At 37.2% G+C, this 17,694-nt stretch overlaps 1 protein-coding gene across 3 annotated transcripts in view; it reads left to right on the plus strand.

Annotated features, from left to right (window-relative positions):
• Window positions 1-6,832, plus strand: part of insyn1 (inhibitory synaptic factor 1) — an 80,944-nt gene extending 74,112 nt beyond the window's left edge. For 2 of the 3 annotated variants that reach the window (XM_073928697.1, XM_005173684.5), the window contains 2 exons: window positions 3,420-3,763; window positions 6,324-6,832. In XM_073928697.1, coding sequence (XP_073784798.1) covers window positions 3,420-3,763; window positions 6,324-6,699 — 720 coding nt within the window. In that variant the 3' untranslated portion in view covers window positions 6,700-6,832. 3 annotated transcript variants of the gene reach the window in all.
• Window positions 6,833-17,694: the final 10,862 nt, after the last annotated feature.

Genomic DNA, 17,694 nt, shown 5'->3' on the forward strand with positions numbered 1-17,694 from the left:
CTGGAATATATATATATATATAAGAATATCTTAGCTAAAACAAATTAATTGTACTACTTTGGTTTATTTTACTTTACCCAATGGCATATTTTAGCTTATTTTAAGGAAAGTCTCACTTAATTTAATTTAATTTAAATAACTCATTATTTCTGAAAACAAGGCAATATTTTTTACTTGTCTAGAAAATGCTAAAAAGAAAAAAAAAGAAAAAAAAAGAAAATCGTGTTTTTTTTTTTTTTTTGCTTTTTTTTTCAGTGTGATTTCCTTTAGAGATGAGCAGAGTCGTCTCCGTCATCTGTTAACCGCAGGCCTCCTCCGGCTCTCTAATCAGGGATTTACGGCTCCTAATTGCTCCTTTGGAGTCATTGTGCTGGATAAATGAATTAGATTTTTAATCCTTCATGCCAGCAGGGCATTTCCATCTGATCCGTCTGTGTTTGTGACACAAAGAGTCAGAAGAAACACACCTGAGCCGGAGACTCATCTGAACAAACACACACTGATATTATCCCTCATTTCTCAAGGCTTTATTCACATCTGGATGAACAAAGCCAACAACTGAGGAAAAGAGCATTGCAGGGTTTCCACAGGAGTTTCTGGAATATCTGTAATCTTAAATGCTTAATTTCAGATATTACAAGTAAAATGAGTATTGAATATGTCACTATTTTTACCAGAAAACATATAAGGTGCTGTTGATTTGAAATGTTCACCAGCAGTCAACAACAACCAAACTAATCCACACAAGCTCCGAAAACAAAACTAGTTTACAATTTAAGTTATGTGTAATAAAATGAAGGTGACGCAGTGGCACAGTAGGTAGTGCTGTCGCCTCACAACAAGAAGGTCGCTGGGTCGAGCCTCGGCTCAGTTGGTGTTTCTGTGTGGAGTTTGCAGGTTCTCCCTGCGTTCGCGTGGGTTTCCCCCGGGTGCTCCGGAACAGGTGAATTGATAGGCTAAATTGTCCATAATGTATGAGTGTGAATGATGGTTTGTGGATGTTTCCCAGAGATGGGTTGCGGCAGGAAGGGCATCCGCTGCGTAAAAACGTGCTGGATAAGTTGGTGGTTCATTCCGCTGTTGTGACCCGCGGATTAATAAAGGGACTAAGCCAAAAAGAAAATGAATAAATGAAAATTAAATGAAAAGGGGACAAAAGTATTGAACACATGAAGAAAGGAAAGTGTAGAAGGCATGGAAAGCCCAGACAGCAGCTGAAATCTCTCAGTAGTTAGAAAGCAACTCTTTTTGTTGTTGTTGTTTTTTGTTTGTCAATTTATATTTTGTATAATAATTTAATATTTTGATCTATGGACAAATAAGATCTTTCAAATAAATATAAATGTAAGGTTTAATTTGGCATCTAAGATGTGAATAGATTATATTTAGAATAGATGATAACACACAGCATTTCAGTGTGCTAATAATGAGCTTTGGACAGACATATCAACACATTTCAAATACAATTTTGCAGAAAACAAAATTAATTAATTTAGTTTTGTGTTATGCAATGTCAAAAGAAAAAACAAAAGATCGAACACATGAAGAAAGGGGGGTGTAGAAAAGCATGGAAAGCCCAGACAACGGCTAAAACTTTTTATTATTATTATTATTGTTTGCCACTTTACATTTTAGTTGACATTTCTCAAAATATAATGCATTTGGTATCATTTTTTTAGGTGTAGTTTTTTCCTGTAGGGACACTGATTTGCTGATTACATGTTTGCATAAATGGATAGAGATAGACAAGATAGAGATTTGGCACCACACTGAACATTTAGGTTTCAATATATTTTAGCCTGTATTTATTAATAATAATAATAATGTAATAGTTTAATATATGGAAAAATTAGATCATTCAAATAAATATAAATGTAAGATTAAAGATGGCATCTAAGATGTAAATATATGATGTTTAGAATAGATGATAACACACAGCATTTCAGTGTGTTAATATTGGGCTTTGGAGAGACCTAGCAACACATTTTAAATACATTTTTCAGAAAACAAAATTAATTGCTTTAGTTTTGTGTAATAAAATGACCAAAAAAAAAAAAGTTGAAGAACACATGAAGAAAGGGAGGCGTAGAAAGGCATGGAAAGCCCAGTCAGCAGCTGAAATCTCTTGAGTAGTTACAAAGCAACTCTTTTTGTCTTGTTATTATTTTTGTTTGTCACTTTACATTTTAGCTTCCATTTATCAGAATATATTGTATATTGTAGGTATGCTGTGATTAGATGTTTGCATTAATGAGCCATTAAACAAAGGGATCTGGCGAGTGATTGTATATTGTTTTATGTATTGAGATTACAGTAGAATGTACTGTTCATCCATTTTTCATATATATATATATATATATATATATATATATATATATATATATATATATATATATATATATATATATATATATATATATATATACACACACACACACACAAGTAATACTTGAGGATAGGCCATTGAATTATTATACAAATAACGCACACCTGAGGTAATTTCTGTGCTTGTCCTCTGGTCTCCAGTACAGCTTGTAAACTGTTGAGATGTTGTATTACAGACAGGTGTGTGTCCTCCTCAAACTGCTCCTGTGTGCAGCACTAGTTTCTTCCACGTCTCCTCCGAAGCCTTCTGTTGTGTTTTGATGTGATGTTTGACTGTTTTAGCAGTGATATAAATTAGTGGAGTGATATAGAGCTGTAATGCACTCTAAACCTGCCGGAACTACTTTAGCTGTGCCTTTATCTGACAATAAAGGCACACTTCACAATGCTTGAGAGAAAGTTTGTATATTTAGTAGCTTAGCGTTTATATAATATAATGTGTCTTTGGGAATACCTTCAAGTCAGCCCAGTTTCAGATTGTTTATTTTGATCAAATCAATGAAGATCCTTAAGGTATTGCAGATTTTTGAACAGGTCGACCGCGGTGCCTGAGCATCAATTGAGCGTACACAAACTCATTATTTTTGTTATTTATGATCATTAAGTGGCTCGGTGTCCTCCAGGTGGTGGGTCAGATCGATAAACTCAGGTCAGACTTAACACATATTGGTTTATTTATTGATTGATTGATTGATTGTCTACAGAACAAATCCCTGTTGTTTAATGACTTGCCTAGATATTAAAACAGAAAGACTGATGATCTTTGTTTTAAGCAGTGTTCATCACTTTGTTTTTTGCTGCTTTTGGCCTGTTTCAGGGTCTGAAACTTTTTAAAACTCCCTCAGATTACTTGGTTTTCACCTGAAACTTGTTGGACATGTTTAAAACTTCATATAAGCTTGCCTTATTCATTAATAAAATAAATGAAGATCCTTGAATCGTCTCAGTTTTTTTGAACAGGTCGACTCACCATCAATGTGACGAATATGTGAAGCCCATTATTCACCATCATTCTCTCCTTCTGCGTCCTCCAGGTGGTGGGTCAGATCGACAAACTCACATCAGACCTGGAGCTGGATCTGGATGCGGACGATTGGACGGTGGCGACAGCGAGCAGCACGTCCAGCAGCGAGCGCGGCCTGTGCGAGGCCTTCAGATTGGACTTTCTGGGCCAGGACTCGCTCTCTGACAGCTGGGACTTCTGCAGCTTTCTGGAGTCATCGAGCCGGAGATCAGCGCGGGACGACACCAAACCTCCGCCCACCACCGCCAGCGTGTACTCGCAGATGAACGGCGGGCTGCCCGTCCCCAACGGACCCCTGATCATCACACCCGACTCGTCCAGTGAGGAGGCCTCCAGCTCCACACACAGCCAGAGGTGGGGAAACTTCACCCAAAACAAATCCAAGTTTAGTTTTGTTTCTTTCAGCCCATCATTGGGTCTAATTATTAACATATATTAAATATAAACAGAGATGAAAATACAAATATTATCCTCTCTTAATGACGTTTTCATGAGCATGCATAAAATCTCAATGGTTTTCATGGTGTGTGTCATGTAAAAATCCACTCTCTCCAAGTGTTACCTGAATTGTAACTAGGGTACACCAAAATTTCAGCCACTGAAAATGATTGTATGTTTTTCCAAAATATTTTAGTTCTCTTTACTCAAATAAGCTCATTTTGACCAATAGTCTGGGACAGGAAAGCATGTGGAGCAGAGAGAAAGGGGAATGATCAGTAAAGGACTTTGAGCTGGGAATTGAACTCGGGTCTCTGTGAGCACCTCAGTGACCTCAGTATATATCAATGCACAAACCACTAGACTGTTGGCGCTGACAAAATAGTTTTGGTTCTCAATAATAGCCTTTTCTGAACAATAGTTTTCATTTTCTATAATAACCTTGTTTTGACTAACAGTTTTAATGTATTTGTTTACAAAAATAACTTTGTTTTGACCAATACTTTGTCTTCATTTACTAAATTAACCATGTTTTGACCAACAGTTTTAGTCTTACATTAAATATACTGGTCAAAACAAGATTATTTTAGTAAATAAGAACTAAGTTAACTAAAATAACCATGTTTTGGTCTTAGTTTGCTAGAATAATCATGTTTTGACCAACAGTTTTGGTCTTAGTTTGCTAAAATAATCATGTTTTTACCGCTAGTTTTGGTCTTAATTTACTAAAATAATCATGTTTTGGTCTTAGTTTGCTAAAATAATCATGTTTTGACCAACAGTTTTGGTCTTAATTTACTAAAATAATCAAGTTTTGGTCTTAGTTTGCTAAAATAATCATGTTTTGACCAACAGTTTTGGTCTTAATTTACTAAAATAATCATGTTTTGGTCTTAGTTTGCTAAAATAATCATGTTTTGACCGCTAGTTTTGGTCTTAGTTTGCTAAAATAATCATGTTTTGATCGCTAGTTTTGATCTTAGTTTGCTAAAATAATCATGTTTTGACCGCTAGTTTTGGTCTTAATTTACTAAAATAATCATGTTTTGATCTTAGTTTGCTAAAGTAATCATGTTTTGACCGCTTCTTTTGGTCTTAATTTACTAAAATAATCATGTTTTGATCTTAGTTTGCTAAAGTAATCATGTTTTGACCACTAGTTTTGGTCTTAATTTACTAAAATAATCATGTTTTGGTCTTAGTTTGCTAAAATAATCATGTTTTGACCGCTAGTTTTGGTCTTAGTTTGCTAAAATAATCATGTTTTGACCGCTAGTTTTGGTCTTAGTTTGCTAAAATAATCATGTTTTGATCTTAGTTTGCTAAAATAATCATGTTTTGACCGCTAGTTTTGGTCTTAGTTTGCTAAAATAATCATGTTTTGACCGCTAGTTTTGGTCTTAGTTTGCTAAAATAATCATGTTTTGATCTTAGTTTGCTAAAATAATCATGTTTTGACCGCTAGTTTTGGTCTTAGTTTGCTAAAATAATCATGTTTTGATCTTAGTTTGCTAAAGTAATCATGTTTTGACTGACAGTTTTGGTCTTAATGTACTAAAATAATCATGTTTTGGTCTTAGTTTGCTAGAATAATCATGTTTTGACCGCTAGTTTTGGTCTTAGTTTGCTAAAATAATCATGTTTTGACCGCTAGTTTTGGTCTTAGTTTGCTAAAATAATCATGTTTTGACCGCTAGTTTTGGTCTTAATTTACTAAAATAATCATGTTTTGATCTTAGTTTGCTAAAGTAATCATGTTTCGACTGACAGTTTTGGTCTTAATTTACTAAAATAATCATGTTTTGATCTTAGTTTGCTAAAGTAATCATGTTTCGACTGACAGTTTTGGTCTTAATTTACTAAAATAATCATGTTTTGGTCTTAGTTTGCAAGAATAATCATGTTTTGACCGACAGTTTTGGTCTTAATGTACTAAAATAATCATGTTTTGGTCTTAGTTTGCTAGAATAATCATGTTTTGACCGACAGTTGTTGTTTTAGTTTACCAAATTAACCATGTTTTGGTCTTAGTTTGCTAAAATAATCATGTTTTGACCACAAGTTTTGGTCTTAATTTACTAAAATAATCATGTTTGGGTCTTAGTTTGCTAGAATAATCATGTTTTGACCGACAGTTGTTGTTTTAGTTTACTAAATTAACCATGTTTTGGTCAGGTTTACAAAAATAATCTTCTTTTAACCAATAGTCTCAGATTGAAACAATGATATTTCAGTTAGCGAAAAACTAAGCCTAAAACTAGTGGTCAAAACAAGATTATTTTAGTAAATGAGAAAAAAGTTTACAATAATAACCATGTTTTGGCCAATAGTTTTAGTCTCAGATTGAAACTATTGCTACATTTTTGTTCTCATTTACTAAAATAACCATGTTTTACTTTACTATAATGAATACTTTGTTTTGACTAATAGTTTTAGTCTTCATTCACTAAAATAATCAATCTCTGTCCTCACACAGCCAGAAAACCTCCCGCACGGCCGGAACTCGAGAGCGCGTTCGCTTCAGCGACAAAATCCTGTACCACGCGCTGTGCTGCGACGACGATGAAGACGAGGATGAAGATGAAGACGGCCGAGACGAAGAGGAGGATAAACTGGACACCGACAGCGAGCGCAGTCCTCTTGCCGGATCGCCCGTCCCGCCGTTGCCCGAACTCTACAACTGCCGGGAACCACCGGCCGGCGGATCCCACACGATACCCAGAAAAGATGCTCTCAACCCGGGCTGCCGGAAAAAACTCCTGCGCAACAGCAGCACACAGACGGTTTCAGACAAGAGCACGCAGACGCTCCTGCCATACGTTCCCGCAAAACACAGAAACAAGGACCTCTGAGAGAACAGGCCACATATACCACCCCAGAACGCTTACCCAGAACTATATACTATTTAATATTAAATACATAGATAATAGAGTCAAAAAAACAATACATGAATTAATAAATAAATTATATATGGGCAAATTTCAAGACTTGGTACAGTCATTTATGGCTCGGTTGCACATGAAATATTCACCTTCTTCAAAATGGGTTTGGCTTTTCAGGGATTTATACATCTTAAGCTCTTTAATGTGTTTATACAGAATGACAAGAGTTGCAATTCACACAATAATAAGCTGCAATGCTGATTTACTATACTCTCACTGGCTGAAATACTCATGGGAAATACACTGGTGCTAATGCAGGGTATTAAGAGATGTATATTCAGTAGGTAACACTTTAGTTTAGGTCACAATTCACAGTATTAACAAACCATTAACTAACACTACTAGCATAATACACTACTAATTAGCTGTTTGTTAGTATTTAGTCGTCAGGTTCAGGTATTGGGTAGGATGTAGAAAAAACGTGATTTTGAGCCAGTAGTTAATACCATGAATTGTGACCTTTACTAAAGTGCTACCCATGTATAGGGCTTATATATATATATATATATATATATATATATATATATATATATATATATATATATATATATATATATATATATAGAAACACTTTACAGTAAGGCTATATTAGTTCATGTATTTACTAACATGGAACATGTAATTATTATAGCATTTTTAAATGAAAATAAAGTTGTTTGTTAACTCAGTGCATTAACTTGGATGTTAATAATGCATTAGTAAACGTTGAACTGTGATTATTAAGATGGTATTCATGTTAGTAAATATATTACCCTAAATAACTAATGAAACGTTGTTATAGAGTGTGAGCATAATGAAATCAATGAATCCACCATATACACTACATGAAAAAAAGTCTTGTGGTGGATCTCAGTTGTAAGAGCAGCAAATAATAACTCAACTTCATGTGTGAAAGTGTGAGAAGGTGGATTTCTCTGCTGGATCATCTGCTGATCTGCATCACCAATACTGCAGAAGACCTACTGGAACCAGCATGGACACAAGATTCTCACAGAAATCAGTCAAGTTTGGTGAAGGAGAAATCATGGTTTGGTGTTCAGTCAGTATGGAGAGATCTGCAGAGTGGATGATCAACATCAACAGCCTGAGGTATCAAGACATCTGTGCTGCCCATTACATTACAAACCACAGGAGAGGGACAATTCTCCAGCAGGATAGCGCTCCTGCTCATACTTCAGCCTCCACATCAAAGCTCCTGAAAGCAAAGAGGGTCAAGGATTGGCCAGCCCAGTCACCAGACATGAACATTATTGAGCTGATGAAGGAGGAGGTGTTGAAGATGAACACAAAGACTCTTGATGAACTCTGGGATCCTGCTGAAGGCTTTCTTCTTCATTCCAGATGACTTTATTAATCAGTGATGTGAGTCGTGTCAGAGATGTATGGATGCAGTCCTCCAAGCTCATGATGGAGTCAGACACAATATTCATTCTGTCTCCACTGCAGCAGGGCTTTATATTCTATACTGGACATTATTGAAGGTTCAGTGATGAGACTTTAGTCTAAGCAAAGTCAGAGCTTACTGTCCTCATCAAATCAGTCAACATCAAGACATGATCAGATTTAACTGAGCTCAAATCAGCAAAATCTAGAGGCCTTTACCTGACATAGAGACACTTCTGACACCAAATGATCAACTAGAAGTGAACTTATTATTTGCTGTTCCTAAAACTTGGATAGGCAACAAGACTTTTGATCAGAAGTATAGTAAAACTGCAATACAGTGCAATATTATTGACCATTTAAAGTGTTTTCTCTCTGAATATATTTATTCCTGTGACACAAAGCTGATTTGCTGCAACCCTGATATACAGGCTACTAGCAATCGAACATTTGAGGTCAAACTCTGTCTTCAAGGATGCACTAAATTGATCAAAAGACACATTAAAGACGTTTATAATGTCATAACACATGTCTGCTTCAGACAACTGCTGTTCCATTCATCAGTGATCCTGAAAATTAAACTAAAATCCACAAACAAATTTAAACTAATCACTGTTTCCACAAAAATATGATGCAGCCCAACACGTCTAATGATCAGTAATGTTTCTTGATCATCATATTATACTGAATTCTGAAGCGTCACGCACACTGTCAGAAATAAAGGTACGCGAGCTCTCACTGCGGTGGTGCCTTTTCAAAAGGTACAAATTTGTACCTAAAAGGTTCATATTAATACCTCAATGGTATATATTGGTATCGAAAAACTGTTCCTCTTAAAATTTTTCGGTACTAATATACACTTTTGAGGTACTAATATGAACCCTTTAGGTACAAACGTCCACCTTTTGAAAAGGTACCACCCCAGTGACAGCTCACATACCTTTATTTCTGACAGTGTAACTACAGACTGGAGTAGTGATGCTGAAAATGCAGCTATAAATAAATATTTACTATATAATCAAAGAGAAAACATCTATTTTAAATTATACAAATATTTCACAATTTTACACAGTATGTTTTGAGTAAATAAGTGCAGCCGCTGTGAGCAGAAGAGACTTTCAAAACAGATATGAGACCCTGGATCCCAAAACCAGTCATTATATTTACATTCATTAATACATTTTTCTTCGGCTTAGTCTTTATATCAGGGGTCACCACAGCGGAATGAACTGACAACTATTCCAGCATATGTTTTATGCAGCGGATCCTGTTTCAGCCGCAACCCAGTACTGGAAAACATCCATACACACTCATTCACAAACACACACACACACACACACACACACTTATGACTAATTTAGTTCATCAATTCCCCTGTAGCGAACAGCAACGGCAACAGTGCTAACCACTGAGTCACCGTGTCGCCCCTTTAACTAATTTTAATAATTTAAGTATGTTTTAAGTAAAGTTCATTTGATTCAACTAAAAATTGACGGCAGCAATAATAGTTAAATTTGAGTCATTGTAATTCACTTCTTATCTTCCACCACTGACTAAAGCCATGCATCATACCACTGGTTTTGTGCTCCAGGGTCACATTTGAGCTTTGCACCCGTACCTTTGGTTTGTTAGGATGAAGCGGGTGTATTTTTGAAGCGTCTCTGACATTTACACGCGTCTGTGCTCTCGGCGGGAGCGTCTGAAGACTGAATCTGGCCTGCATGTGAAAGGTTATGTCTCCTATTCTGGTGCGCGCTGGGGATGGGGAACTCAATAGGGCTGTGTTTTATTCAAAGGGATGTTGCCAATAGCACAGCGGATCGATCCGCCGCCGGGGTCTTCAACAAAAACCTGCCGTATATTCAACATTTACTCACAATCCAGCGCTGTGTGAGCAAGAGCAAGAGCCCAGGTTTGCTTTCATATGGAGCCTTTTCACATTTCTGGGGTTCTCAGCGTTGAAGTCGTCATAGCTGGAAAACTATGAGAGCGCAGGGAACGGGAGAGTATGACAAATCAATATTTTACAAGCCTGAAATAATAAAAGAAGAACTGTGATTTAACCATTTCTGTACATCTTGTGAATCTCACTAAATATTTCCCAAATTATGTTTAACAGAGCAAGGAATTGCTCACAGTATTTCCTATAATATTTTTTCTTGTTTATTTTATTCTCCTCTTTATTCTCTTTATTCTTTATTTTTTACTCTTTATTCTTGTTTATTTTATGCTCCTCCTCCTCCGGGTCTCCGCTACGCCGACGTAACACTGCGAGCTAAGCAGACAAACTGGTTTCGGCGGGAAAGCCCTCCAAACTGAGGTGAGCCGTCAGCCAGCGAGCGCGAAGAGGAGGAGCGGCGTCACACCGCCCCATAGCGTTCACTCGAAAAAAACAAAAAGCGGCAACACGTACCTCCGGCCACATAAATCGCAGTCTCCAGAAACATCCGCGGGGCTACGTTTCCAGAATAAGCTTGGGTTGCCCAGTTCCCCATAAAGCGCATGTGTTTGGACTTGTTGGGGAAACCAGAGCACCCAGAGGAAACCCACACCAACACGAGGAGAACATGCAAACTCCACACAGAAACACCAACTGACCCAGCCGAGACTCGAACCAGCGACCTACTTGCTGTGAGGTCAACGTGCTACTCACTGCGCCACCACATCGCCAAAATCAGTCATCAGAACTGAGTTATTATGTTCAGAATAAAGTCTCTCTGTTAAACAGAAATTGGGGATGAAATATACAGGAGGGCGAATAACTCAGACTTCAACTCTACATTAATGAGAGCTGACAGAGAATTCTTTTATTTTGGAGGTGAGATTAAAGTATTGGCCGTCATGCTAATTCTACACCCTTGAGTCGGAGGATTGCGGAGAAAAGACGAATTATACATTGGAGAAACTGGAAAGGCAAATGAAGGGCGAAGCGGTCCAGCAAAATGAGCGTTTGAAGACAGATTGTTGTTAATTACCCCCTCAGTGTAATCATTTACTGGGCTGGACGTCCTGCGGGACGGTCAGCCCATAGATCCTGAACACTGAGAGACTGTCCACAACACCATTATCAGTAGATCAGCTCCAAATCATGCATACTGACTGACCACAGCACACAGAGAGCGCATTACAGGCTATTATTATCACATGCCGTTCTGTGTCACCTAAACAATGAGCTACAGGGGTAAATAAATAATGAAACGCTTAAATATATAAACGTCTAGAGGAAAGTTTCTAGCGGACGCCAAACAATCACCTGCTATTTCAGTAATGAATGAAAACCAGCATGCAGAACACACACACACTTGATCAGTCAGCATTTCTACATCATTATACACTAGTTGCATCCCAAATGACTCACTATGGAAAGCATTTTGTGTGTTTTAAAGGCTAAGAGACATCTGAACATCGACAGCTTGGCTAAGACAAGCCTAACCGGACTGACAAAAGTATTTACATTTACATTTAGCAGAGGCTTTTATCCAAAGCGGCTTACAAATGCGGACAAGGAAGCAATTTACACAACTATAAGAGCAACAATGAAGAAGTGCTGTAGGCGAGTTTCAGGTGTGTAAAGAAAGTGTAAGAAGCAAAACATAAGTCATTTATTTATTTTTTTGTAGTTAGTGAAGGAGTCAGAGAGGCAATTGCAGATTAGGAAGGGAAGTGGAGACTAAATAGTTGAGTTTTTAGTGGTTTCTTGAAGACAGCGAGTGACTCTGCCATTCTGATGCAGTTCGGGAGTTCATTCCACCAACTGGGCAGATTGAATGCGAGAGAGTTCGGGAAAGTGATTTCTTCCCTCTTTGGGATGGAAAAATGAGGCGACGTTCATTCACAGAACGCAAGTTTCTGGAGGACACATACATCTGCAGAAGTGAGAGCAGATGAGGAGCAAAGCCAGAAGTCGCTTTGTAAGCAAACATCAGAGCTTTGAATTTGATGCGAGCAGCAACTGGCAGCCAGTGCAAACGGATGAGCAGCGGAGTGACATGTGCTCTTTTAGCTTCATTGAAGACCACTCGTGCTGCTGCGTTCTGAAGCAGATGAAGAGGTTTGATAGAATTAGCTGAAGCCCGGCTAGTAGAGAGTTGCAATAATCCAGTCTGGAGAGAACAAGAGCTTAAACAAGGAGTTGAGCTGCATGTTCAGATAGGAAGGGTCGGAGCTTTCTGATGTTATAGAGTGCGAATCTGCAAGATCGAGCAGTTCTAGAGATGTGGTCAGAGAAGTTTAGTTGGTCATCAATCGTTACTCCAAGGCTTTTCACCGTTTTGGATGCAGTAATGGTTGCCCCGTCCATCTGGATTGAAAAGTTATGATGTAGAGTCGAGTTGGCAGAAACTTCAAGCATTTCCGTTTTCGTGAGGTTCAGCTGAAGATGATGAACTTTCATCCAGTGTGAAATGTCCGACAGGCAGGCTGAGATGCGAGCTGGAACCCAGCCTGACCAGCTAAGACCAGGCTGGAAATGGCTGGAAACCAGCCTGGAAATGGCCAAAACCCCTTTAAAACCAGCCTGGTCAACCAGCTAATACCAGCCAACCAGCCGAGGCTGGTTTAAGCTGGATTTTTCAGTAGGGCCAGTACAGGGTTGCAGCTAGAAGGGCATCCGCTGTGTAAAAAATATGCTGAAATAGTTGGTGGTTCATTACGCTGTGGCGGCCCCTGATTAATAAAGGAACTAAGCTTAAGGAAAATGTATAATAATAATTAATAAGGTCATAGTAACTGATAACCTTCACTCTTCTGATCATGATTATAATGCATTAATGTGCACCTTTAGTAAAGCTCACGTCTAGCAAACCCATCCCCACATGTCTGCTCAGATTTGTGTGTGTGTGTGTGTGTGTGTGTGTGTGTGTGTGTGTGTGTGTGTGTGTGTGTGTGTGTGTGTGTGTGTGTGTGTATGTTGCCGAGGCTTAGTGCTGAAGGATGCTTTGAATAAGAATCGCAGGATCAGCGTCTCCTCCAGCGAGATTGAAGAGCAACAGGTCATCAGACGTTAGCATTAGCATAAACTAGCAGAACACAGAACAAGCAGTAAAACACAAACCACCGCTCTCGGTACTCAGCGGCACTACACTGAAGAGAAAGAAGAAGATTCAGTGGATTTACTAAGCTTTTTTTAAGGGCGTCACGGTGGCACAGTGGTTAGCACAATCGCCTCACAGCAAGAAGGTTGCTGGTTTGAGTCTCGGCTGGGTCAGTTGGTGTTTCTGTGTGGAGTTTGCATGTTCTCCCCGTGTTGGTGTGGGTTTCCTCCGGGTGCTCCGGTTTCCCCCACAGTCCAAACACATGCGCTATAGGGGAACTGATCAACTACACTGGCCACATTGGAGAGGAGACAGAGTGATGAAGCCGGTTATGATATGAGGATGGTTAGGAGGCCATGATGGACAGATTTGGCCAGGATGCCGGGGTAAAACCCTTTACTCTTTTCGAAAGACAGATTTTTAATGACCACAGAGTTGGGACCTCGGTTTAACGTCTCATCCGAAAGATGAGCTTTCCCATGTGGTCTCCCATCCAGGTACTGACCGGACCCTGCTTTGCTTCAGTAGCAGAGAGCTAGCAGCCGTATGTTGCTCTGTGTGCTCAACCTCCATAGGAACGCATTGAAAACTGTCAAATAAATGCATACATGATCTGCTGACGTGAAATATGATGGTGTGCATCGCTTATCAGGGATCAATTATTGTGTGTGTGAACTGACTAGATCTGCCCACCGACACACACACACACACATTGTCTGAGTGGGAGTGAGGAGGATTATTTAGCCAATTAGAGAGGATAATGAAGTGGATTTGCTGATTCAGGCCTATTGGAGAGGGAAACTAATAAGCCTTCAGTCTGGAGGAGCTTTTTAAAACTGGAGCAGGCTTCTGCATCACTGTATACCTGCGCTGCACACCACAGGCACTTTCCCCACCGTTCTTGTGTCAAATGTGTATTTCTGGGAGCGTCAGAGGAATAAACGCAATATACACACATGCATTCTGAATCCGACAGTATATAGGCAGGGGGGATTACTGTAACTAAACAACTTTGGTTATTTAGTAGATTAAAATAAAGAAGTAAAAATCAATGATTCAACAAACTGGGATCATTAGCCAACTAAGGTCGCAAGTTCCGTCATCACAAACATAGTTTGTTGATTTGCCGTTTCCCAAATCCATCGCTCCAACGAACATTCACAAACTGCATTGCAACCTTGAGCACTCGAAACTACACCTCTAGAGCTGTAGTTAGAAACATTGGCTGTGTTCTATTCCCACTTCTCCCCCCTATGCCCTATTCATTGAGAACATTCTCACATTTAAACTTGGAGTGATTAAAAATAAATAAGCATTAAAGTCGTCACTCTTGTGTGTAATTTGCTTTCAAACTATATTTACAGGTCAGTTTTAGCAATCTTAATGTTTACTATTGTGCTCCCTTCGCAGTGCACTTTGAAAACATTGATGTCATTTTGAACACAGCCTCATGGTGAAAGCTATAGGTGACCTATTATTTAAAAGTGGAATTTATGTTACATCTCCAAAAGCTTGGGAAAACAAAAAACATAGCACACGTTAATGCTTTAATTTTAGTGTGATATTTATTAAGTATCTGTTAACATTTCTGCAGTGACTTACATGTCAAATTGTAAAAGTAGACTTTTCAAAAAATAAATAAACAAATAAACAGTATCCTACTTAATAATATTAATAATCATCATCATAATCATCATTATTATTAATATTATTATTAAAGTAGTATTTTTTATTTCCTAATAAATAATAAATATTAATTTCATTTCTTAATAAATCACCTTATTATTTATTTATTTATATGATTTATATATTATTAGTTAAGGAAACACAGGCCCTATATGAGCCGTTACATATATTTCAATTAATATGGAAAACGAGTGCATGTTTTTGCCAAACTAATATTGGATTTTTATTTTAATGCATTGTGTGTGTGTGTGTGTGTGTGTGTGTGTGTGTGTGTGTGTGTGTGTGTGTGTGTAATTTGCACAAATAAATAATGGGGTTCTTCTCTAAAGAAGTTGTTACTCCACCCCATTTAGAGCATCATTATGGGCTTTTTACGTTATAACTAACGTGGTTCAAGCACTGCATCAGCGACAGAGAAACTTCGGTTTTAGGAAACACTCGTCACTACATAGCTCTTTTTCCAAACAATGCATCATACTATGATAGTTCAGCCGCAAGTTACATCGTTGTTTGGGCTATTTATTTGGATTGTTTGTTCAAATAAAATTGAAATCGATTAAAATTAAGATATAGACAGTGGAAGTTAGAATTATCTGCCCTCCTGTTAAATTTCCCGCAATTTCTGTTTAACAGAAACAAGATTATTTTCGACACATTTCTAAACACAATAGTTCATTCATTTATTTAGTCCCTAAGAGGTTAAGATGTTATTGTAGCATCATATTCAATCATTATTAAAGTATCCATCAAAGTGGAGGGATTTTCATCAAATATTGAATAAGTCAATAACACTGTATCCTGTGAGCTGCAGAATGAGCGCAGGATCATTAACTCATCTCATTAAAACACATCGATTCTCCAGCTCAATAAAACCGGCAATATTCTGATGCTCATGATGAAGTTATAACACACGACAAATATTTCAGTTAAAAGTCACCTTCAGGCTCAGGATCTAGACGTACATGAAGAAAAGACACAGCATTTACACACACATACATAAAAAAGTGTTTCTTTTGGTTGATAATATAGTAAGAGCGATGAGGTGAAGATGATGATTTATTTTTATGGCAAACATTTCATGAGCAAATATACAATTAAAAACAAACAAATGAATACTTAAATATAAATATTACTTCATTACTTAAATATAAAGTTAACTATGATTTTTAGCGTTATTAAGAGAGAAAATTTCTACAATTTTTCCTGGTGACACTATGCTAAAAGTATTCTTAGGAGAGTTTATTAAAAAAGCCTTCAGCAATCGCTAGTGATGATGTCAAAGAATTAGGATTAATCATTTTTATAAATGTAATATTAATCAAATATTGTTACTCACTTATATATATATATATATATATATATATATATATATATATATATATATATATATATATTTAATGTAATAAAATAATAATTTATATAATATATAATAATATATATTATTATAAATAATAATATAATATATATTATATTATATTTATATATTAGTGCTGTTAATAAAAAAAAATTAACTAATTAATCACTTTTTTTTATTAATCGCGATTAATCGCATTTAAAAGACTGAAACTTGTAATTTTGGCTATTCAAATGTAAAATTAATGTGCTAATGCATCTTAAAAGAAGGTTATAAACAGTGTTTTAAGAAAATAGTGTAAATCAGCAAGGACAGAGACTGAGGTGAAAGATGTCTTTCTTCTTCTACACAAAAGATCCAAATTAATTTAGACAGATATGCAGTCAAGTGACTGAATTCTTTGAGTTTAATTTAATTATATACTTTTATCTTGTCATTTATTAATGCATCTTAAAATCAGGTATAAAGACTGAATACGTTTGCCAGAAACTAATGAACAAGGTGTTACGATGGAAGTCTTGAGCCTCAAAAAATCTCATCTGTGTGTCTTGTTCAGTTCTTCTTGTGACCCGATGACCAAAGCAGACCACCTTGACTATAGCCTATAGACTGAACTCTTATTTTGGATGTGATTATTCTTTGCCCAGCACTAATTAATATTTTATAATATAATATATTATTATTAAATATTTATTGCTTTAAAATATATATTTTAGATTGCTATTAGCTGATTGATTCTGTGTGTGTGTGTGTGTGTGTGTGTGTGTGTGTGTGTTCCCTCATTAATATGCAGTACTGAATTGAATGTGTGTTGTGTTGACCCTCAGCTGTGATCGCCACTGAGGAGCTGACAACAAGACAACATCCAAAACACACTAAAGCAGAATAATAAGCTGCTGTTTTCCTCTGCGCTGTCAGAGAAACGCTCAAACACACGTCAAGCATGAGGGCTTTCCCACAACAACAACAACTGTTTCTGTTCACACTGACCTCACTGCAGATCTTACACTGAGTAAGTACAGTTGTTCGCTTGTTGACAGGAAATGCTTGTACGGCTCCTAATTCAATATAAAATGAAAACATTGTTCAAGCTTCATAGCTTATGGAGCACCTATTATGCGTAAATTAATAGTGTTTGTTATAATCGAACTTGATGATTGAATCACTGTGATTGACATTCTCCCTTTGTACGTGTCATCAGAGGCGGAAAGCCCCGCCCACTAATCTCCATCTCATTAGCATAAACAGCAGCCCTGAGTGAAAAGCAGCCGTCCACCTCTACTTTAGCTGTGCGTTAATCTGATAATAACCAAACACCTTAGAATGAGCATCAGCCAATCAGAATCAAGCGCTAATTTTATAGAAGTGTACCAGTGTAAATGTATTACATGAAAATCGCAGCATGTGAACACCTAAGATGATCTAAAAGCCAAACTACAGTATTATATG

Source organism: Danio rerio, chromosome 18, assembly GCF_049306965.1.
Source record: "Danio rerio strain Tuebingen ecotype United States chromosome 18, GRCz12tu, whole genome shotgun sequence".
In the NCBI taxonomy this organism is placed as follows: Eukaryota; Metazoa; Chordata; class Actinopteri; order Cypriniformes; family Danionidae; genus Danio; species Danio rerio.